The following is a 22,210-nucleotide window of genomic DNA, read 5'->3' on the forward strand; positions in this document are numbered from 1 at the left end:
CCCAAATGCAGCCATGAGCCTCGCAGGGAGTGAGCCTGGCAGGAAGGTCCAGATGCAAGCAGGGCCTGATCCATCCTCCAGAGCTGTTGGGACAGGATTTCAGGACCTGCTGGGAGCCAGGAAACCTGATACCATCCAGGATGCTTTATGGCTCCTGGTATCTGCACCAAGGAGATATTTGGAAAAGTGACTGCAAAGCCAATCATCGTAGTATCTTAACTAGGATCACAGAATCTCAAATGTTTGGTCTCTGATCACCCATCTGCAGCACCCCAAAAAAGTCAGCTTGCACACCTGCCCTGATGGGGAGCTTACTATCCATAAAAATAGCAAGACTGATTGGTTGGCAAGTTCTTCCCAGTGTCAAGCCCCAGTTTGCCTTCTTAGAATTCTTTCTGCAGCTGTGAGCGTCTGCCTGCTTCACATGGGCCTGCTGCCACGGTCTAAGGCCACAGAGCAGAAGAGCAGGGGCCACGCCAGACCCTGTGGCTACCTGGCCACAGCCTCTCAGAGCCATGCAGACCACACTGAAGAGATGGAAGGAAGACGCCAGTGTGGTAAAGGGGCTGAAGTCACCAAGTGGTGGTGGGGAGATGAGCTCTGGCCAACTGCAGGCACGGGCAGAGTCCCTGCATCCCCAGAGCCTGGCCAGCACCCCTGGAGCCATACCCAGCATTCACTATTTCAGCGCCCACCTTTGATGTGAGGATGGAGGCTGGAGCACAGCCATGTGCGTGGGCTTCCAGAAATGTCGGCTTGTAAACACCTGGGAATATCCGGCAGCAGGGCCGGTCTGGCACCTGGTGGACCAAGTCCAACTCCCAAACTCAGAGGCAGAATGGCAAAGTGGCTTTAGCGTCCCTAGGTTCAAATTCGACCCCAGCTACTGGTAGCCCATGGTCTCCTCTTCCTGTCCTCAGTTTTTTATCTGGAGAACAGGGATAATTAAAACAGTTGGGTGGATTCACTGAGACAGTACACAGGCTACAGTAAGTGACTGCTACTTCCATGGCTCCTATACAGGGCCTGAAGCCATCTCTCCCTGCCCCTGCCTGAGGAGCAGCTCAGAGGTCATAAGTGCCCCCCTGCAGGCTGCCCGGTCTTCCCTGCCCACGGCACTCTGCGCAAGTAGCATTTATCACATCACCTTATAATTATCTGCAATGTCTGGGAGCTCCAAGGGGTGGGGGAGGAAGGCTGGATCTGGTCCATGCCCAAGCCCCACCCCTGCTCAAGGCATAGACTCCCTAAGAGCCAAGTCTTCTTGTCTCCAGAGCCATAGCCTCAGGGGTCTCACGCCCAAACCCGCCCATTCACTAAGTGGACCGTGGTTTCACTGATGACAAAAATGCCCAACATTTTCCTTGCACCCCCTGGACTCCCAGGAGCTCTATCCCCCACCCCCTTTTTCATAGCCTCTCCTTGGCCTCCTTCACCTCTGCAAGCTGGACTCAGTTCCTCTTTAGCTGAATCTTGCTCAAACATCCTCTTCCCTGGTGTTTCAGGTACCTCAGGTCCACACGCCCAAGACTAAGCTAAGCTGCTACCTCCTCACACCTCCACCGGTCACATTAGCCCATCTAGTCCGGTGTGGCCACCCCTGCATCCTCACTGGCCCCAACCCGTGGCCCTTACCTCTGCACCCCCTCATGGCTGCATCTGACCCCAATCTCCCCTCAGACCACTGCTTCGCACCTGGCAACTCCTCCTCGGGGTCCCCAGCTCCTCCTTGGTTTCCCTACTACAGCCCCTGTGCTCAGCCTGCAAATCCGAGCATGACCCTCCCCCACCTAAAACCATTCAAAGGCCCCCTTTGCCCTCCGGATAAATTCCTGCCTTGCTGAGGCTCTGCCCTGCTCTCCTGCTGGGATATTGTGCTAGCACTCTTCTTTTAGACCCCAACCTCAATGTCACTTCCTCCTGAAGCTCTTCTCCTCCTCCTGGTCAGCTGCCTTCCTCACCTCCCACCGTGGGGGTGGGTGAGCACAGCTATTACTATGACCTCCTGTGACTTTCTTAGTCTCCAAAGTAACCACACTGCCCAGTAATCTTCACTGGAAGAATGATGGTTGTTGGGTGGCTGGGTGGATTCGGGACAGAGCTATGGAAGATTCATTAGTAAAAAGAGCTCACACCTGTCCAACAGTGCTGTGTATCAGCACTGCTGTATGTCTAATCCTATGACACCTTTGCCAGATGGGCATTTTATTTTCCCCATTTTACAGATAAGGAAACTGAGGTTTGCAGAGGTTATTGTGGTGGGTTGAAGAGTGTTTCCCCAAATTCATGTCCACTCAGGAGCTTAGAATGTGACCTTATTTAGAAATAGAGTCTTCATAGATGTCATTAGTTAAGGTGAGGGTGGACTCTAAATCCAATGATGAGTGTCTTTATAAGGCCATGTGAGTAGAGACACCGACGGGGGAGCGGGGGGGGGGGGGGGGGAGAAGGTCATGTGACAATGGAGGCAGAGGTTGGAGCGATGCAGCTACAAGCCAAGGAAAGTTAAGGACTGGCAGCAATGCCAGAAGCTTGGAAAAAGCAGAGGGATTCTTTCCTGGCGCCTTCAGAGAGCACAGCCCTGCTGATGCCTGGATTTCAGACTTTTAGCCTCCAGAACCATGAGAGAATCCATTTCTGTTGTTTTAAGCCACCAAGTTTGGGGTAATTTGTTATGACAGCCATAGAAAACTAATACAGCTACCTACTTTGCCTATGTTTGCACACCCCAAAGGTGTCAGGTCCAGGGGATTTTAATCCAGGTCCTGAACCTACACCTGTGACCCCCCTCCCCCCCCCGCATGGAGATTTCTGGCTCTGTAGAAGGCTGACAACCCATCCCTGCAGACCTGGTTCAAGGGAAAACTGCCTTCATAGAGCATCCATCTACTTCCTTCCTCCTACTGAGTCCAAAACCATCCTGCCTCCTTCTTTGCATTGGCTGCTAAGAGGTTCGGTGTCACCTGGCTACTTGCTGAGGTACCATCAGCCCTGTGCTAACTTTCCTCCTGGGCTGGGACTATCCCGCTGGTGGGCAGAGAAGAAGCCCAAAACTGAGACCGTTCCAGTTCCAGCCACAACCCTTCACCCCACCTTCTGAGTCATCTGGACTTTGTTCCCTGTCACTCCAGCTGAGTCACTACATGGGTGGCCAAGGGCTTGGGAAGCCAAAGGTGTGGCTGTCATTGCTACTTATCTCTTGGCAGGCTCCACTTGGGGTTCAGGTTGCCTCCAAGAGGGCCTGGGGTCTGGCCGTCTCCCCCCCACACTGACTCTCTGACCCCTCCAACCTCTACCTCACTGGTGGCCCACTGAGTAGGGCTGCCCTGAGAGGCGTGGTACAAGCCCCTGAATCTCCACATCAATCCTGGGGCCTGAGAGGGCAAATTCACAGCTCTCCCCCTGCGCTGTGGGGACTCTAAAAACACAGTTCTGCTGCCCAGGAAAACTCCAGGGAGTGGGGCCAGCAGCCTTAGTTATGTACACATGGAAGCTAGTGAGGGAGAAAGAAGTCTCCACTCCCCACGACACAGCCCTGGCTTTGGGGGCTCCTGCCCAATCAGGTTAGGCCAGAAAGAGTCCCCAAGAGCCAGCTCAATCTAGGCACCCCCCACAGGAGGCTGAAGGAAACCCATCCAGGGATCTGGGTCCAGACACCACTCTCCCTCCTTTCCTGGAAAAACGTCCTCCAGGAATCTCCCAGCCAGGGACAGAGGGTGAGTTGTGGGGTGAGGGATGGGGCCGGGGGTTAGTTCTCTGCTTTCCACAAGATTCTAAACTCTGGGCATCTCCCTATGCCACTGCCTGCTTTGCCCCCTTCATGACCTCAGGTTCAGCCGGCCTTTCCCCCACCCTGCAACCCCACCTCAGTCTTCTCACAATCAAGGTGACAATGTGCAGGCCTGGCTCAGTCTCTGGAAGGATATGGTCAGGATCTGGGAGCAATCCCAGCTCTGGCTCCAGCCCTGGGGATATGGGGGTGGCGGAGGAGGGTCTTACCAGGGTGCCAGCTCTGGACAGGGGGTCTTAGAGGTGTCTGGGGCACTGGGGCCACTGCTGAAGTCTCTGGCTCCCTCACCACCACGTCAATTCAGCGACAGTGCCTGGGCTCTGAGGGACGGCAAGCCAAGCAGTCATGCAGGTTTGCCAGAGAGGAAACCTGTGATGCCAAGGTGGCCCCAGGACAATGTTAACTATACAGGAGGGAGAGGAGGTTGCTGGGTCCAGCCAGCAGTTGCCAGGAGAGAATTAAGCCCAGGATAGAAAGGCCCCAGAAACAGGCCCAAGCCGGCAACAAGGGTTGGGATTCAGTGGGTGCCCAAGCCGGCAACAAGGGTTGGGGTTCAGTGGGTGGTTATGGGATGAGGACACTGCCTTGTTTCAGGGGGTCCACAGACCCAGGTAGTGCTTAACCCAAAGGAAGGAACCTGACCCTGCCCTCACTTACCACATGCCCTTGGATGGTCTCCTCTCACCCCACCCTCCTTCTGCACCTGTACTCAGGCACCCTGTCCTCACAGGCTGGACAAACCCTCCTTGCTGTGGCAGTTGGGGATTGGAGCCTAGTATCTCAAATGCTCCCTACCCAGGGAATGTGAGGGGCCTAGACCTGAGTAGGGGCTGCAGGGGACGGCAGGCCTCCAGTGAAGTCCCCAGACTCCTGCTGAGGAAGTCTCAGAAGGTGGAGACATTCTTTGAGTTGGGTGGGTCCCTAGCTCAAGCCTGGTCCTGGGAAGAGCCAGGGGTCTCCCTTCTCACACGGTCCCTCCCCCCTTGTCAGGCAGGGAAAACCAAAGCCAGGGGCAGGTGCAGCCAGCCTTCTGTCTGCCATTCTACCAGAGCTGGGCTTAACGGTTAACCAGCACTCCTCATCCCGTTTATCTCCCAGGCCAGAGATCAGAGGCCTGGGTCAGAGGGGGCTGGTTCCACTCAGCCTGCGGAGGCCTGTCCCTAGCCATGCTGGGAGGGGCAGTAAATATTTGTCATCGTAGGAGTGTCCAAGCAGGGTGTACGGGTCAGATACTACAATTGCTCTTTGCTGGGGTGATTCCTGAAAGCATGTCCTGGCACTGCCTAAGGCTGGCAAACTTTAGCGGAACCCTCAATCCATCCTGCCCTGAGTCCAAGTCCAGTGCTCTTTGCACCGCGAAAGCAACTGTTCCACAATCCACACTGGGGCCAGAAGGCTTTAGAGGCGTCAAGCGCCGTCTTGTCCTGGCTGTGCTCAGCGACTCACCCCGGGAGCATCAAAACTTCAGAACCCTGCCTAGCACGGGTGGGGGCCCGTCTTCCAGCGAGACCCCCCCACACCCAGTGTTTGGGAGCTCGGAGGCCCCAGCAGGAAACCCCCCCTCCCTTCCCCATCTCCGGCCCGGCAGAGCTGTGCAGCTTCAGACACCACGCTCGCCACTCCGCGCATCCAGGGGCGGGGGCTGGGCCGGAGCCAGGCCGGGGCGGGGCCGGGGCGGGGCCGGGGGCGGGGCTCAGACCGCCCGGCCTCCCGCCTGCTGGCCGCCGGCTGCTCGGTGGCCATGGGGGCGCGGCTGGGCCGGCGGGCTGGACCCGAGGCGGGCTCCGAGGCCGGGGCGGCGACGGGGTGCGGGCGCGCGCCGTATGAGCGCCGGGTGCGCTGGCTCCGCGAGATTCAGTCCACGCTCCGCGAGCGGCGGCCGGAACACGCCCGGCAGCTGCTGCGCCTCCTGCGCCAGGCGAGAGAAGGAGCGGGCCAGCCCGGGGCTGGAGGCCCGGGAGAGGCGGGGGACTGCGCGCTTTGTGCTTCGGGCTTCGGGCCTGGAAGGGGCCGGGAGGCAGGGCCGGCCCGGAATGGCACACGGGCCGGGCGGGTTCCGAGGGGAGGAGATGACTGGCTGCAGGGATGGAAGCTTGTCTGGGCGAGACGGCAAGGGAGGGAGGGCAACCAGCTAAAGTGAGGACCATTGAGGCGGGGGACGTGGGGGGGGACTGTGAGTGTGTCGGGCAGCCTCTGGGGTTTGAGGTCTCTTGTGTGTGTTGAGGGTGCCCCAAGCTAGTAGCTAAGAGCCCAGATTCAGGACTTGGCAGGAAAGGAGGGGGGCTGGGAGGAGTGGCCGGTGTGAGCATCTTGTATTAAGGGGCAATGGGAAGCCTGCAGCCCCCCCCCCCCCCAGGGTGAGGGGAGGCACTGGACCTTAGAGAGAGGATCCTGGGAAGCAACAGCCCAGCTGGTCAGTGGGTGCAACCTCACCATGACGCCAGGTGGCCCAGACAGAGCTACAGCATGCATCACCCATTCTCTTAAAGGACAGCTCACGCCCATTGAGTACACACCCCTGGCATCTGTACATCATACCACATCTGGACCAGCGGGGGCTCTGGTCCTACACACACCAGGCACCTGAGTCCCAGATCCCGAACCCTGGGTTATCCTAGGAGACATGGGTCCTGCTCCCAGCATCACCACTAGGCAGGCTACTTCCCTCTCTGCCCACATCCCCACCCCCTACAGCAGCTGCCACCACAACCTGCCCAATCCCGTAAGCTGAAATCAGCCGTGCAGGTCTTTGGCCCTGCAGGAGGATGATTAGAGATGGGAAATTTAGGCTTGGAGAAAAGTGAGCCTAGAACCACAGAACAGACTGGGGGCCAGCCAAGGCCACAGTCCAACCTCTAGCCTCCCAGCCATGCTCCTCCTGCTACTCTCTTCTTGGCTCAGCAGTCTGGAAAGGTGAGGCTGGCCCTTTAAGAGGAGCTGTCTAGACCAGCAGAAAGCAGGCTGAGGTCTGGGGCCCTGTCTGGGTCAGCCCAGGCTCACCAGTCACTCCTCCCTTCTGGGTCCTCCCTAACTGACATCTGCAACATGAACATGAATGATGTTTACAATGCAAACAGCAGAGCATCACCGAATCAGCCAGACTATCCAGAGGCATAGATTTCTATCTGGAGTCCAAGGCACCAGCTGGGCATTATAACTGGAAAACCAGCTCCGTTTCCCAGAGTTTGGGATTCGAGGCCCAGTGAGGGGCCTGTCCTGCCCCATACCCCACAGAAACTCTGCAGTTACAGCCCTTGGGCACTCCCTCCTGGGCTGTCTTCCTGTGTACGGGTGGGGCGGGTTGGCTTCTGCACTGAACAGGTCACTCTTTGGTTTGCGGAGGCCCACATAGGTTCTGGAGGCCCCTCCTGGCTGTGCCTGCCCCATCAGCTTGTCAGTATACCCTCTAAATAGAACCTCAAAAAGGGTGGTTAGTACCATGTCAGGCCTGTGTAACAGATTGAGGGCTGAAGACAGGAAGGCCAGGGGCTTGATGATGGGGTCTATTTGAGGAATGAGAGACTTGGAAGCTAGACAAGGGGGCTGGTAGGCGGGGGAGAGTGTGAGTGCCAGGCTGTGGAGAGTTCTGAGACTGCTGACTGTGCATGAGTCTGATATCACACGACTTCAGAGCATTTGGTCTCCACCGAAGGGGGTTAAGGTCAAGCTCATGTGTGTGTGTGTTTCCTAGAGCAGGCTCTGGCAGCCTGAGGGCGAGACTGAAAGAGTGGCAGGAGCCCCAGGGGGAGGTTGCTGTAGAATGAGGCCTGAACCTCCTTGAGTAAAGGGGAGGGAGAGCTGGGTGGGTGGGGTGAGGGAGAGTGTGGGGTGATTCCTGGGAAGATGGGGATGGTAACACCCTTTACTGAGCTGGGGCACAGGAAGTGAAGCCAGATTCAGGGCAGGAGATGAACACGCCTAGTCTGAACTGAGGTTCTCCACCACAGCAGGGGTCTGGACCTGTAGGCAAACAGACAGGAATAGATGGAAGAGGCAAAGGGCCCAAAGGGAATACTAGAGGACAGTGGCTTTTGGGGTCATCAGAGGAGCCCTCAAAGAATCCCCTGGATAGGCCCAACCTCAGAGAATGCAAGGTGTCCCAGCATGTTTCACCTTCAGGGCACTAGTCTAAGGGCTCTGGACCCACTTATCACCTCCGGAGGCCCCTGGTGCACTGACTCTCTCCTCATCTAAAAGGTCCACCTGCCCCTAGATAGTTAGCCCATCGCCACCTGTGGGGAGACCCCAGGAAGCCTCAGAGAGACGGAGAGAGGGGAATGGATGTGAGGGGCTCTGGCTGGCTGGGAGGGGGCCCAGAGAAGGGTGGCCCCAACTCCTGGCTCACTCAACTCTCTTCACCCACAGGACCTGGGCCTCGAGGGGATCCTCCTCCCTGACGTCCTCTACAGGAATGTGTCCTTCCTCAATCTGGTAGACCCCATTTCCCATGACCTGCTCGTGAACCTGGCCCAGGACCTGCAATTCCCCAAGACGGTGAGGCCAGCAGGCAAGGACCTCAGGCTGGATGGTGTGGTTGACAGGGCCCAGGAGAGCCCAGGGCTGGGGGCTAGGAACCTGCATCCTTATCTGGCTTGCTGCGATGCCTTAGGCAGGTCACTGTCCCTCTCTGGGCCCTTATGCCAGTGTCAATGTATAATGGTGGACAGCAGCTAGAGCAAGTGTGAGCTGTACTTTTCCAACCCCAGAAAGTTGTGTGCTGGGTAGACCATTTCCTGAGTGGCAGCACTAAGCACCAGGCCCCAGAATCCAGGCAGGAAGTTGTATGGGGATCCTGCAGGACCCCTGCAGGACTTTGTAATGTTCTTACAAATTCGCTGATGGACCCAAATCTCTGAGTTCTCAGCCTCCGGGTTCCTGGACCAGAAGAGAACTGTCCTAGGCTGGAACCCCTGTCCAATGTCCCCATCCTGTACACTACCCTTGGGGACAAGTGCTCACTGCTTCCCACAGCAGCGTAAGCCACAGCAAGTCCTTCCTCATGTTGAATTGGCAACTTCCAATTGCAGCCTCCCCCTATGCATCACGTTTGCCCAGAACCCCACTCTAATGGCACCTGCAGACATCCTGCCACCATGAGCATTGATGGTGCTGTGCTTCTGACACAGCCTGTGGCCAGCCCCCAACCCCCATCTCTGAGTCACAGTGAGTCACAGTGAGTCAAGGGTGCCCACGATGGGCCCTGCAAACTCTGAACTCCCATATTTATATGCAGTTGTCACTAAGGATTCTGAGGTAGCCTAGAGCTGCCACAATGACCCTGGGGGCTTGCTGCCATTGTGTGTGCACGCTGTTAATGGAGGGAATGGATAAAGAACATGTGGGTAGTGGAGCGTGCTCAGTGCCAGCTTATGGAAAGCAGGGCACCCCCATTCTGCCCAAGCTGGGCTCTACAAAGGCCCACGTAGGAGCAGGAGTGAGCCAGGTCGTGGTGCTGTAGCGTGTTAACCCTCCCAGCCCTGGCAGTCCAGACCCCAGGCCCCACAGGCGCAGTCTAGATTGGAGAGTGAGAGGTAGAAAAACATGCTGACCTGGCTTGTTCCTATTCTCTGGGGGTGGCGTCAGTGGAGCAGGGCTCCCTGGAGGGGCCTGGTCCTGCCTCCCCCTGTGGCGAGTCCCCGGGGAGCGCTGAGGGTGGGCAGAGGGCCGACTGATGGCTGGAGGTGCTGGCCCGAGGCCTGAGGACAGGGAACAAGGGCCCATTGTCTGGGCTTCCTCCCACCGGGCACTGCGGGCCTCAGACCAGCCTGTCCAGCTCCCAGTGGGCAGACTCCCCTGGCTCCGTGCCAAGCCATAGCTGGAGTGGGAGGTGGGCAGGGGAGGCCAGTGGGCAGTTCAGTGATCCGTAATGAATAACTGTGTACTCAACCACACACTTGGATCTCCAGTGCCCAGAGGGCAGTGAGAGAGGCTCGGACTCACCCTTGACAGCAGTGTCTCCCTACAGGACTCTGAGTTCTGGAAGTCCTCGGACAAGATCTGTCGGCAGCTCATCTACCACCTCACCCCTCACTCCAAGTGGCAGCAAGCGTCCAGACTGCCCTGGAGGAAGACCCCGAGCTGGTAAGGGGAGCCTAACCATAGTCCCACCTCATGCCCCTTAGGGTCCCTTCCCAGGCTGATGTGAAGAGGCAGGACCAGCCCTTGGGGAGTACCCAGGCTTCTCTCAGAAAGAGGCTAGTGCCTGAAACGCCACTCTGTGGGCCTCTCGCCCTCGCCTGTATCATGGCCCCAACACTGGAGGTCATGGCTGGCCGATGGCTGCAGACACTCTCCAAGTCAAGCTGTACTCTCTATATGACCCAACCCCTGCCATTCGCTCCTCCCTCAGTCTCTGGCCTGTCATTGGGCCTGTCTCCAAGGTAACCTTAGCAGGTATCCGCTGAATCCTTGTAACAGGCTTTGAGGGAGGCAGATTCTGGGTCATGATGCCCATTTTACTGGGAAGGAAACTGAGGCTGGGAGAGGGAAAGTGGCTTTCCCAAGGCCACTCCCGCCTTGATTTTCCTGCATCCCTTCGAGAATTCTGTGCCACCTGCCTGAAGCCCAGGCCTCCCCAGCTGGCCTGATGGCTCACTCTGCCAAGGGGTCCTGCTCTCAGACACTCCGTCACAGCCTATGGCCACAGACTCGGCCCAGGGGCCCAGAACAACAGCCCCGGTGCTCTCCCCTGCCCCCCTCAGGCCTTGCAGTCCACATCTGTCCCCCGCTGTGGCAGGTGGGGTGACCCCACTACCCTCACCCCCTAGTCAATCCTTTGTGCCTTGTGAGCTGTGTTCAAATGACAGGAGAGGCCTAGAGGGGTTTTTGAGGACAGCAGGGGACCCTCCTCAGTCTCTAAACTTCTTTTCCAGCTTAGAACACAGGGAGCCCTTCCCCAGGGCAGGTCGCCACCCCCACCTCCCCCAACACCTCCCCTCTTGCTTCCCTGGGCCTGTCGCCTCTCTAGCCTCCAAGACCTGAGGGACTAGCCTGATACCCTATCATCCTCATAGGAACACCTATCCTTACCCCCAAAGGGTTGACTTTAGAAGAGGCACGTGAAAAATGTTTGGGCTCAGGAGTTGGAGCACCTCGATTTGGAGACCTGGCTCCCCACTTAATGGTGTGTAACCATGGAAGAATCACATCACCTCTCTGAGTGTCCATTTGCTCCTCTGGAGAATGCAATCGTTCCTACCCCACTGGGCTGGCATGAAAGTAAGTGAGACAATAAATGACAGGTGTGGTGGTGCAGTCACAGGTAGGTTTTTATAATTACAGCTCTTAGAGCCTGAACAGGTGTGTATTTAATCATCTCAACAGTCAGATCCCTTTCACCAAAGGGGAAATTGAGGCTCAGAGAGGTTCCGAGCATTACCCATGGCCAGCCATTTAGAAAGTGGCATTTTGATCCCACCTTGGCCCAACTCACCTCCCTGGGCTGCCGCAACAGGGCATTTTCTGTGGGCAGTGGAACCTGGGCTGTGGGCCCTTGTTCAGTCTGTCTCCACCTGCAACCCTCCCACAGCCTCAAGAGCAGCCTGCAGAAGACTCTGCTGGCAGGGGAGACTGTGAACCTCTCAGGGATCCCATTGTCGGTGCGGGATGTGCCACATATAATGCGCTACCTGGGCAGCCAGGGCGCCGGGCTCACGGCGCTGGACCTGAGCTTCACGGGGCTGAGTGATGAGCTGCTACACCTCCTGCTGCCCAGCCTCTGGACGCTGCCCCGCCTCTCCCAGCTCCTGCTCAACGGCAACCGGCTGACACGGGCTGCCGCCCGTGAGCTCACGGAGGCCATGAAGGACACCACCAAGTTCCCTGCGCTAGCCTGGGTGGACCTGGGCAACAACGTAGACGTGGCCTCCCTGCCCCAGCCCCTGCTGGTTGGGCTGCGCCGGCGGCTGAGCCAGTGCACCTTGCTCCCCACCATCTATGAGGGCCTGGACCTCGAGCCTGAGGGCAGTGTGGCCCATGCCACCACTGCTGCCTCCACTTGGGGCTCTGCAGCTGCCGAACCAGGGTCTGAGCCCCAGGCCTGCTGTACTAGGTGACCGCCACCCTGGCTCCTGCTGCTGACTGATGGTGCTCCCAGGCACATGGCATGGGGTGATGGAGGCCCCAGAGGTGACCCAGGCCCCCAGAGATCCAGTGCACATGCTCTGCCTGGGATTAAAGGAATGGGAGGATAACGGGCTCGTCAGAGGCTGGATGATCAGTCCCGACTGGCATCTCAGCCTCCTCTCAGCAGGAGGGGCTCAGCACCCGCTGTGCAGACCCCATAATAAAGGGTGATACCCCCTCTGCCTCAGCCTTTCTGCATCATGGACAGTGAGCACCAGCCCTGCTGTTAGGGTGGGGTGAAGGTGCAGGGAGCGGCAAATACTCAGGGACCCTGCCCACCTGAAAGGGAGGCACCAAGCTCACAGTGACCTCCCTCCAGATGCTTCCAGGACAAGACCCGCACAGACCAAGGTGTGGGGGTCAGGTCCGTCTGTGGGCTGAGGAGTTAGAGGAGGCCTCTAGGGACCTGGCCCTCACATCTGGGCAGGGCTGGGAAGGGGCAAATTCGGAGCCCAGAGAGGGGCAAAGCTTGGGACGGAGCCCACCGCTAGCTCATGCCTGAGCCCAGGCTGCTGACCTCCCCATAAAGGCCCCTTGGGCTGGGCACAAGAGTACTGATAGGAGGTGAGGTTTGCCTCCGACAGGGCACAGCACTGCCCACTACCCCTGGGCCCCACTCCCCAGGCCTCCTGTACTTGGTGAGTGGGCAACTCTGCAGGGTTAGGAGACACATCAGACCAGAGATGGAGAGCTGTGTGTTCCCTCTAGGCCCCTGGGGCACACACACACAGTCCTCCCCTATAGGGGATCCCAAGACAGCATGTAGGGGGTGGAGGTGGGCGCAGCCAATAGCAGGCGTCTCTGGGACCAAGCTGTCCTAAGGCAGCCCAGGAGGTGGCCTGCTCCCAGCAGAGGGCTGTCTCCCTTTCTCCCAAGCACCATCAGGGCAGGCTCCTGACCAGAAAGAAGCCTAACGCTATGAGCGGAGAGCTGGAGTTCAGCCCAACTAGGTGTCAGGCAGGGCAGAGGCAAAAAGGAATTTAGAGATGTCCAGGGGAAAACTGAGTTCCAGAGTAGGGAAGCCAGTAACCTAAGGCTCCTGTGCAGAGCCAAAAGGTGAGGTCCAGGGTCCATGGGATCCTGCCGGATAGGAGACACCTGGTGGCAGAGCAAAGCCTCATGGGCCAAAGAGGAGGCAGGAGTCCTCCTGGGCCTGTGTACCCCAGCCCACCAGCGCCGACCTTCCCCCACAGTTCTGGCCACAGGGGACTGTGAGTTGGCGTGGACTACAGCACATCCCCAGGTCGGCTGGTTGCACAGCAGCCTCTTGGGCCAGAAGGAGGTGGCCAAAGTAAGGATGGGAAGGAGTTGGTCCTAAGACGAGGCAGTGAGGCAGCTCCCCCTTCTATGGTGCGCGTCTTCCCCACTGTCAGGCCATCTGGTCTTGCACTTTTGCGGGAACCCTGATCTGGGGTTAGTGAGAAGGGTGTGAAGAGCATCCTGTCAGCCCAGCGCTGCTCCTGACTCGCTGTGTGACCTGGCCAGGCCCACCCCTCTCAGGGCCTCGGGTTCTCCTTTCTCCCTGGGGTCCTGGCTCCTCCCAGGCCTCCTTGCCCAGTGGCTGGGGAGCTACAGAAACATCTCCCTGTGCCCCTGCCCTAGAACAGAGGGCTGAGGCGCCTCTGAGTGAGGCAAAGCAGGGTGGGAGGTGGAAGGGGCCAGTGGAGAGGGAAAGAATGGGGAAGCCGAGGCCGGGTAGGCTGATAAGCCTGTTGTCACAGGCAGCCGTGCGCTCCTGTGACTCCTTGCTGGAGAAATGTCAGGCTCCTGCCTGCCCTCTGGCCCTCCAGCCCGCCTTGCTTCCTGCCCACCAGTGGCCGGCATCCAGCCCACTAACCTTGAATGTCACCGCTTGGAGAGGTTCCTTCCAGGATGGCGAGACGACCTGAGCCGGGTGTCGCCAGGCGAGCTCTGGGCGAATCCAGGCAGCGGCAGCTGGCCTCAATCTCCCCGCCTCTTGGACAGAGGCACTCAATGCAACAGCCGAGCTGGAGCTTGAAGCAGCTCAAGAGAAGAGGGTTGGCCTTGTTGCCATGCAGGTGTCCACAGTCCCTTCACGGGGGCCTTCACACCGGGGCCTCACGACCACTAGGGAGGCTACTCTACAGGCTGGGACAGTCCAGGAAGCGGGGCTTGTGACTCACTCAGCCTGCCTGGTGGGCAGAAAGTGCCCGCCAGGCCGGCTCCAGCCCAAGTTCCAGATGGAGGAGGCAGCAGGTGGGGGCCTCACTGAGGCTGGTCCTCACCCAGTCCCAGACTAGGGGCAGACAGACCCCATCATCCACTGGTGTGCGGTTCACGCAGGCCTGTTCCCTCCTGGGAACTAGGTACACCAAGCCTCCCCTCATCCTGCTGGAGTGAGGATGACATAAGGTTTGGAAAGTGCCTGCTGCGTGGGGGGCACAGACAGGCGCTAGGCAGCATGGGCAGGGCCTCCACCCAGGGCTCTCTGGATGAGAATGGCAGGAGCCCAAACCTTTGGGACTAGGCAGGACTGAAGCCATTTATTTATTTAATGAGCACTTCTGTAGCCTTCTCTGGGCCAGGTACTGTTCCGATGGCTTTACACATTCTTTTAATTCTCTTTGCAATTGAAGGAGGTGGGTGGGTGCTATTACCACCTCCATTTTGTAGGTGAGTGAACTGAAACAGGGAGAGGTTACACTTAACCTTGATTTGTCCAAGGTCAAAGTCTTGGAAGTGAAGGAGCTGGGATGTGAGCCAGGCTGCCTGGCTTCAGTCTGCAATGCTCACCCTGTGTGATGCTGCCTTTCCCACAGCCGTCCCCGGGGGCCCAGGGTTCACTGGAACTCCTGAGCAAGCCCCTTCCCAAGAGGCCACTCGAGGCAGGAGACCACCATGATGGTGTCCTTGGTGGATGGGAACAGACCTCCAGCTGTGCTGCCCCAGGAGTAAAACCAGGTAGGACCTCCCTGGGCTTCAGTTTCCCCATGTTCAAAAATGGGTGGGGAGGGGAGCAGGGAGGACCTGGGCTCTGCCCTCTTCCAGAATTGAAAGGGACTAATTAAGAGTGGGTTTGGAAGTACTTGTCAGACTGAACAAAGCCTAGCCTTGTATTCAGGGGTGCGGGATTCATGCCTACTTCTGGTGGTCTGCTTGGGACCTATAGGTGCCTTCACCTCTCGCGGCCTCAGCCACTACAGTCCTAAACCTGCTTTGCCAAGATGTTGAGATCATCTCGGGGCCTCAGCCTTCTCAGTCCTAAACCTATTTTGCCAAGATGTTGAGATCATCTAAAGGAAACATGTAGAAAAGATACATATTTCAATACACACATTCCATGGTGTATTGAAATACATTAAAATGAACATACCAAGTGCTACAAGTTTAAAGTGTGCAATATGACACATTTTGACTTGTGTATATATCCATGAAAGCACCACAATTGAGACAACAAACATATCTCTCACGCCCAAACGTTTCCTTGTGTCCCTTAGTAAGGTCTCCCTCCCTCCCCTTACCACCCATCCCGAGCCACAAGCATTGATCTGCTTTCTGTCCCTAGAGATCAGTTTATATTTTCTAGAGTTTTAGATATATGGAATCATACAGGTGCACTCTTTTTTTCATACGACTTCTGCCACTCAGCATAATTATTTTGAGACCCCCCCCCCACAGTATTGTTGCATGTATCAATAGTTCCTTTTTATTGTTTACTATTTGATTGGATGGACGCACCACAATTTATCTGTTCACCTGTTGATGGATATTTGTTTTGAATTTTTAGCCATTACAAATAAAGCGGCTTTGAATATTCGTGTACAAGTTTTTGCATGAACATAAAATTCTTTTCCTCTTGGGTAGTGGTATCACAATAGTTTTTCTCTTGTTGTACTATCTTTGCCTGGTTTGGGTATCAGAGTAATGCTGGTTTCAAAGAAAGAGTTGAGAAGTATTCCCCTCTCTTCAATTTTTCTGGGAAGAGTTGGCATTATTCCTTAAATATTTGGTAGAATTCCTCAGTGAAGACACATGGGCTTGAAGTTTTCTTTTTGGGGAGATTTTCAACTACAGTTCCAATTTCTTTAATAGATATAGAACTATTCAAGTTAGGTATTTCTTCTTGAGTGAGTGTTGGTATCTTGGATCTTTTAAGAAATTTGTCCATTTCATCTAAGTTGAATTTGTTGGCATAAAGTTGTTCATTGTATTTCCTTTCAATATCTGTGGAATCTGTAGTAATCACCTCTCTCATTCCTGAGACTAGTAATTGTGTGTTTTTGTTTTTTTTTCTCTTTCCTAATCAGTCTGGCGAGAGGTTTTCAATTTTATTGATTTTGTTAAAGAATCATCTTTTGGTTTCACTGACTTTTCTCTGTTGCTGATTTCTATTTCATTGATACCCACTTTGATCCTTATCTCCTTTCTTCTACTTACTTCAGATTTCATTGGCTCTTCTTTTTCTAGATTCTTAAATGAATTGTCTTGTCTGATATTAATATAGCTGAGACATTAATCTGCAATCTTTCTTTTTTCCCTATCATATATGTATGTTTAGTGCTATAAATTACCCCCCTAAACTCCGCTTTAGTGGCACCCCACAAATTCTGATGTATTGTTTCCATTTTTAAGCTGGTTCAAAATACTGATTTCTCTTTTGGTTTCTTCCTTGATGCATGAGTTACTTAGAAGTGTACTATTTGTTTCCAAATATTTAGAGATTCCCCCCCCCAAGTGTCTTTCTGTTAATGATTTCTAATTTCACTCCCCCCAAGTATCTTTCTGTTAATGATTTCTAATTTAATTTCACTGAGGTCAGACAACATAATTAACAAGGCTTAAAGCCAATTTTTTTTCTCCCCCCTTTCTTCTGCCGCCTCCCCCCCAGTTCAAGCCGTTGCTTCTCAGTCTAGGTGTGTAGGACACAGCTCCCTGGCCCATGCTGGTATTATGAGCCTTGCGCTCCCCCCCAGCTGAGGCCGTTGGTCACCAGTCGTCACTTGGCTGCTCACAGCAGCTCTCGCAGCTCTTGCCCGCTGCCGGCCACTCACGATGGCTGCCGGCCACTCTCGCTGGCCACCGGCCACTCAGGGCAGCACACGGCCGCTCACGCCAACCTCTGGCTGCTCATGGCAGCCCAGCTCTAGGGAGAGTCATTGTTCACAATTTTAACTGTAGAGGGCACAGCTCACTGGCCCATGTGGGAGTCAAATTGGCGGCCTTAGGCGTTAGGAGGAAGGCGCTCCAACCTCCTGAGCCACGGGGCTGGCCCCAATTTTTTATTAAAGGAGGGCGCAACTCAGTGACCCATGCAGGGATTGAACCAGCAACCTTGGTGCTACCAGCACCACACTATAACCGACTGAGCTAACCAGCCACCCCGAAGGCTTGAAGCCAATTTTGAATCTTGGTAAACGTTCTGTGTGCACTTGAGAAGAATGTATATTCTGTTATTGTTGGGTGGTTCTATAAGTGTTAATAAAAGTCAAATTGATTTATAGTGTTGTTCAAGTCTACTATATCCTTGCTGATTTTCTGCCTACTTGCTCTATCAGTTATTGAAAGGGGAACTGAAATCTCTTGCTGTAATTGTATTTACCTATTTCTTGTTGCAGTTCTACCTATTTTTGGCTTCAGGTATTTTGAAGCTTTATTATTAGGTGCATAAATGTTTAAGATTGTTATGGCTCCTTGATTAACTGACCCTATCATTGGTATGAAATGACTTTCATTATCCCTGACAATATTCCTTGCTTTGAAATCTACTTGTCTGATATAATAATGATATAGCTACTCCCGCTTTCTTTTGACTAGTGTTAGCAATTGTATTATCTTTTTCCATCTTTTTGCTTTTCAACTATTTAAGTCTTTACATTTAAAGTGCGTTTCTTACAGGGTCTTGCTTTTTTAAAACCCAATCTGACAATCTCTGCTTTTTAATTGGAGTGTTTATACTACTGTATGTAGACTGAAAAAAAGGGTTCTATGGAAAGTAGCATCACAGGGTGATCTGATCAAGATTCCTAGCTGGGCAGGTTCTGGTGGGTAGTCATGCTTCAGGGATTTAACTTCTTTAGCAAAAGGCTTTCTTTTGCCTCAAGCAAGCCCTGTCCATTGTTTCTGTGTATCGAGGTTAACACACCTTTGAAATGCCCTTTCAAACCCCTCCTGAAGTGTGAGAGCACAGAATCTTAACTAGCCTGTAATCCCATCCCCACCTTGCTTTCTCCCACCTCCATAATCTTCCTTAAATTCCCTCCTTAATTTCAAATGCATAAAAGAAACTGTGAAATTGTTCTTCGCTAGACCTTTTGAGATCTTGCTCCCTGGCATATGTCCTCAGGTTTGGCTCAAATAAACTCATAGAAAGTCTCTACATCTTTTGACATTTTTTTTGTTTTTAAAGATTTTATTGGGGAGGGGGAATTGGACTTTTATTGGGGAACAGTGTGCACTTCCAGGACCTTTTTCCAAGTCAAGTTGTCCTTTCAATCTTATTTGTAGAAGACGCAGGCCAGCTCCAGGCCCGCTCCAGGCCCAGCCGCTGCTGCCAGCTGCAGGGGGCACAGCCCACCATCCCTTGCAGGAGTCGAGGAATCAAACTGGCAATGTTGTTTGAGAGCCCATGCTCCAATCAACTGAGCCATCTGGGAGCTCAGCGGCAGCTCAACTCAAGGTGCCGCGTTCAATCTTAGTTGCAGGGTCGGAGCCCACCATCCCTTGCGGGACTCGGAGAGTTGAACCGGCAACCTTGTGGTTGAGAGCCCACTGGCCCATGTGGGAATCGAACCAGCAGGCTTCGGAGCTAGGAGCACGAGCTCCAACCGCCTGAGCCACTGGGCCGGCCTTAGACATTTTTTATATCAACATTTCCTTACACTCACATGCTGGTCAGTATTCCGCATATTCAAGGAGGACTCTCTGCAGCTCTGGGTTCTCTATGTAGCTTTTTCTCTAGCATTGTCCTATGTACTCTAGCTGCCTTGGCCTTTCTAAAGTCTTAGCTCTGACTCAACCCAGGTAGGCTAGCAGGGTCCTTCAGTTTGCCCTTCCTGTGCTGCAGCCTGGAAAACTCACAAGGAAGCCCGCCTTATTTTTCCCATTTCTTGGGGATTACTCTTCTTCAGTGTCTGAGGGGTTTTTTTTTTGTTGTTAAATGCTCATTAACTTTTTTTTAAATTGGGGAATATTGGGGAACAGTGTGTTTTTCCAGGACCCATCAGCTCCAAGTCAAATCATTGTTTACAATCTAGTTGCGGAGGGTGCGCTCACTGGCCCATGTGGGAATTGAACCGGCGACCTTGGTGTTATGAGCGCTGTGCTCTAACCAATTGAGCCAATGGGCCGCCCGCCCCATTGTTTTTTCTTTGCCATGAGGGTAAATCCAGGTAATTACCTTCATCTTGGCCAGATGCAGAAAGAAATCCTGTATGCTTTATTTTTGGAATACCCAGCAGGTGAGTGTAGAAGCTGAATGTATTAGGGAATCAACTGAGTCTAAACCCTCCCTTGCAGAGGCGTGGAGAAAAGTGGTAGTGCAGGCAGTCAGAACCAGAATCCATCTCTTCTGTCTTGGTCTAGTTATCTTCTCAGGACCTCATCCTTTGTTCTAGGTCTTCTTTATCTTACCAAGTTGTTTTCCATTTTAAAGTTATATATTACAAAGGAAATACATGTCTTTTCAAAAAGAGAGAACTCAAATATTCAGACCTCTATATGATCTCGAGTCTGTCCCTCTCCAATCTTGGCAAAAAATTGGAGCTTATTCTCAAGAGGGGGTTAGGTTTCTGGACCTTCTAGCCCTCCCAGAGACGGGGAAGACTGTGAACCCGGACATGCTAAAATGCCGAAACTCCCCAGCCCTCTCCCCACAACTGAACTAGCAGAAGGGGAGCAGTTCAAGGTAAGCCCTCCTGACAAGAAACTGGGTCTTCTCCAGGGAACCTGACCAGTGCAAGAGGAAGTCTTAAAGGTGTAGACATTAGGGGGTTTTACCCCAAAACATTATTCTTTTTCTTACAAACAGATATTCTTTTTAATGCCCCACTCTTAAATATAGACTACTGATTGCCAGACAGCTACAGAAAGTCTATAATATGAAAAACTGCAAAAAAAAAAAAAAAAGGGGGGGGGGAACATATCAGGCAGGGAGATGAAAGGCTCAACAAAGCATGTTAATGTCCTCAGATAAGATATTGTAACCATGGCACAAAGTACTATTAAAAAAAGGGGAAAAAAAGGAATATTCAAGAATCAATTTGGGGAAATCTTCCATAAAGGATATCAAAAGATAAGAAAAATGGGGAGTGGCAGGGAGAGGAGATAAAAACAAGTGAGTTCAGCAGTTCCAACATCTGAGTAACAGGAAATCCAGGAATATCAGAAAAGCAAATGAAGGAAATCATTAAAGACTAATTCAAGAACGTTTCCCAGAAATAAAGGATGAGAGTCCGTTCTGAAAGGGTTCAACAAGGGCTTGGCACAATGCATGTGAACAGACCTTTGCCAAGGCACGTCATTTTACAATTTCAGAACACTGGTGACAGAAGGGAAAGAGTCACATACAAAGGGTCAGGACTTGGAACAGCTTCAGGCTTCTCTAAAGCAGCACAAGATGCTAGATGAAAAAGTAACAATGCCTTCAAAATTCTAAAGGAAAACTTAATTCCAACCTAGAATTTCATACCCAATCAAATCACGTATGAGACATTTTCAGACATGCAATCTCAAAACACTACTTCCCATGCACCCCTCCTACAGCAGGCCTCTACCAGAATGAGGTAATAACCGAGGTTACACAGACAACAGGAGCTTCAAGAGGTGGGGAAAGCCCACCATGACGGCAATACATGAGGCACAAGGGAGTGCTAGTCCAGATTGGGGCAGGTCAAGAAGGAATTGATAAAATAGCTCTGTTGTCTTTATGTTTGGGGTTGAATTAGTGACAGGACAGAAAAATTAAATAAACGAAAATACAAGAGAATTACTAATTCCAGGGAAACGTTCTGCAAGAAAGCAATCTAGTCCACTAGTTGGCTCAGCTGTGCAACACCCAGCCATAATAAACAATGAATCTGATCTCAGCAGAATTACAGTATCAGGAGCTATATGATTGGGGAATGCAGGGTAGGCAGGAGGAAGTCAGAGACGTCAAAAGGTAACGCCTAAAATGGAACACCAAGGAGTGGCCTTGCAAACTTGTTTGAAAGTGTGACATGGAGGCAAGTAGAAACCAATCAGCCCAGACTGACAGGGAAAAGGGGTTAGAAGGGCAGGTAGGGCAGGAGGGCTGCTGTTTCATAATAAATCTTGCAGAAATATTTGCGCTTTCAATGTGAAGAACTGATTTCTTTTTTCCCCTAAAATGCAGGATATAAAAATATTTATAAAGCTGTACGTTTTTGGTTAATTTTCTTTGTGAGAATCCCCTCCACTTTTCAGGATCTAGGCAGGGTTACGGCTGGCTGGTTTTCACTGTGTATAGACTCGTGCAAGGCGGTATTCCTGCGTGATGCCCACAATGAACCATGTCCAAAGTCAGTTTTTCAGATCCAGGATGCAATTCACTACTGAGTGTAATGCTATTATTTACAGTACCATTTATTGTAAAAGTGTAACTTAAGGAGCGATCATACTAAAACATACTGTAGTCCAAGGTCAAAATGTGGCCTCAGATATACCAAATCAGAATTACTAGCTGGCGTGGCAAGGGCAGTGTTTTGAATGCAGATTCCTGGGCCCCACTCCAGACCAACTACCATCTCTAAGGGTTGGGGCCTTGGAATCTTCATTTTTCTTTACCTGCTTCTTCCACCTCCTGCCCCCCACTCCGGTTCTAGCCGTTGTTTCTCAGTCTAGTTGTGTAGGACACAGCTCCCTGGCCCATGCTGGTGTTGAGCCTTGAGCTCCCCCGGCTGAGGCAGTCGGTCGCCGGTCGTTGGTCGGCCGCTCACAGCAGGGAATCATTTCTAACAAGGTCCCTAGCTAATGTTGAAAACCCCTGCTCCCACTCGCTATATTGATCACTCAGGAGGCTTCACGAAGAAGCCAAATAAATCAATGTCTGTAAATCAAGGTGACCAGCACAGAAGCAGCAAAGTAGTCCATGCAGGGTACTAGTGGTTGTGACAACTCCTACCTGAAAGAACTCTATGAAGACTTCAAAGAAATCCACTCTATAGGAAACTCAATGAACAAGTTTTTCTTACCAGGGACAACTCCATTCAGTGAGGTAAGTTCATCTGAAACCGCCCCGGTCCTGGAGCCCCTCCTCTGGAGCAGCACTGCTTGGGGGGGTCACCAGCCACACTTTAGTGCCTCAGAGAAGCTGGGGAT

The 22,210-nt window shown here is 53.2% G+C and overlaps 1 protein-coding gene across 1 annotated transcript; it reads left to right on the forward strand.

Moving 5' to 3' along the window:
- The first annotated feature begins 5,488 nt into the window (after positions 1-5,488).
- On the forward strand, positions 5,489-12,096 carry LRRC75B (leucine rich repeat containing 75B). The gene is made up of 4 exons (XM_088800897.1): positions 5,489-5,708; positions 8,156-8,284; positions 9,756-9,871; positions 11,319-12,096. The coding sequence occupies exons 1-4, from the start codon at positions 5,532-5,534 to the stop codon at positions 11,842-11,844; spliced, it is 948 nt and encodes a 315-aa protein (XP_088657023.1). The 5' UTR covers positions 5,489-5,531; the 3' UTR covers positions 11,845-12,096.
- The last annotated feature ends 10,114 nt before the right edge of the window (positions 12,097-22,210 follow it).

This window comes from Rhinolophus sinicus, chromosome 9, assembly GCF_057876585.1.
Source record: "Rhinolophus sinicus isolate RSI-liver-muscle chromosome 9, RSI-T2T, whole genome shotgun sequence".
Classification (NCBI taxonomy): domain Eukaryota; kingdom Metazoa; phylum Chordata; class Mammalia; order Chiroptera; family Rhinolophidae; genus Rhinolophus; species Rhinolophus sinicus.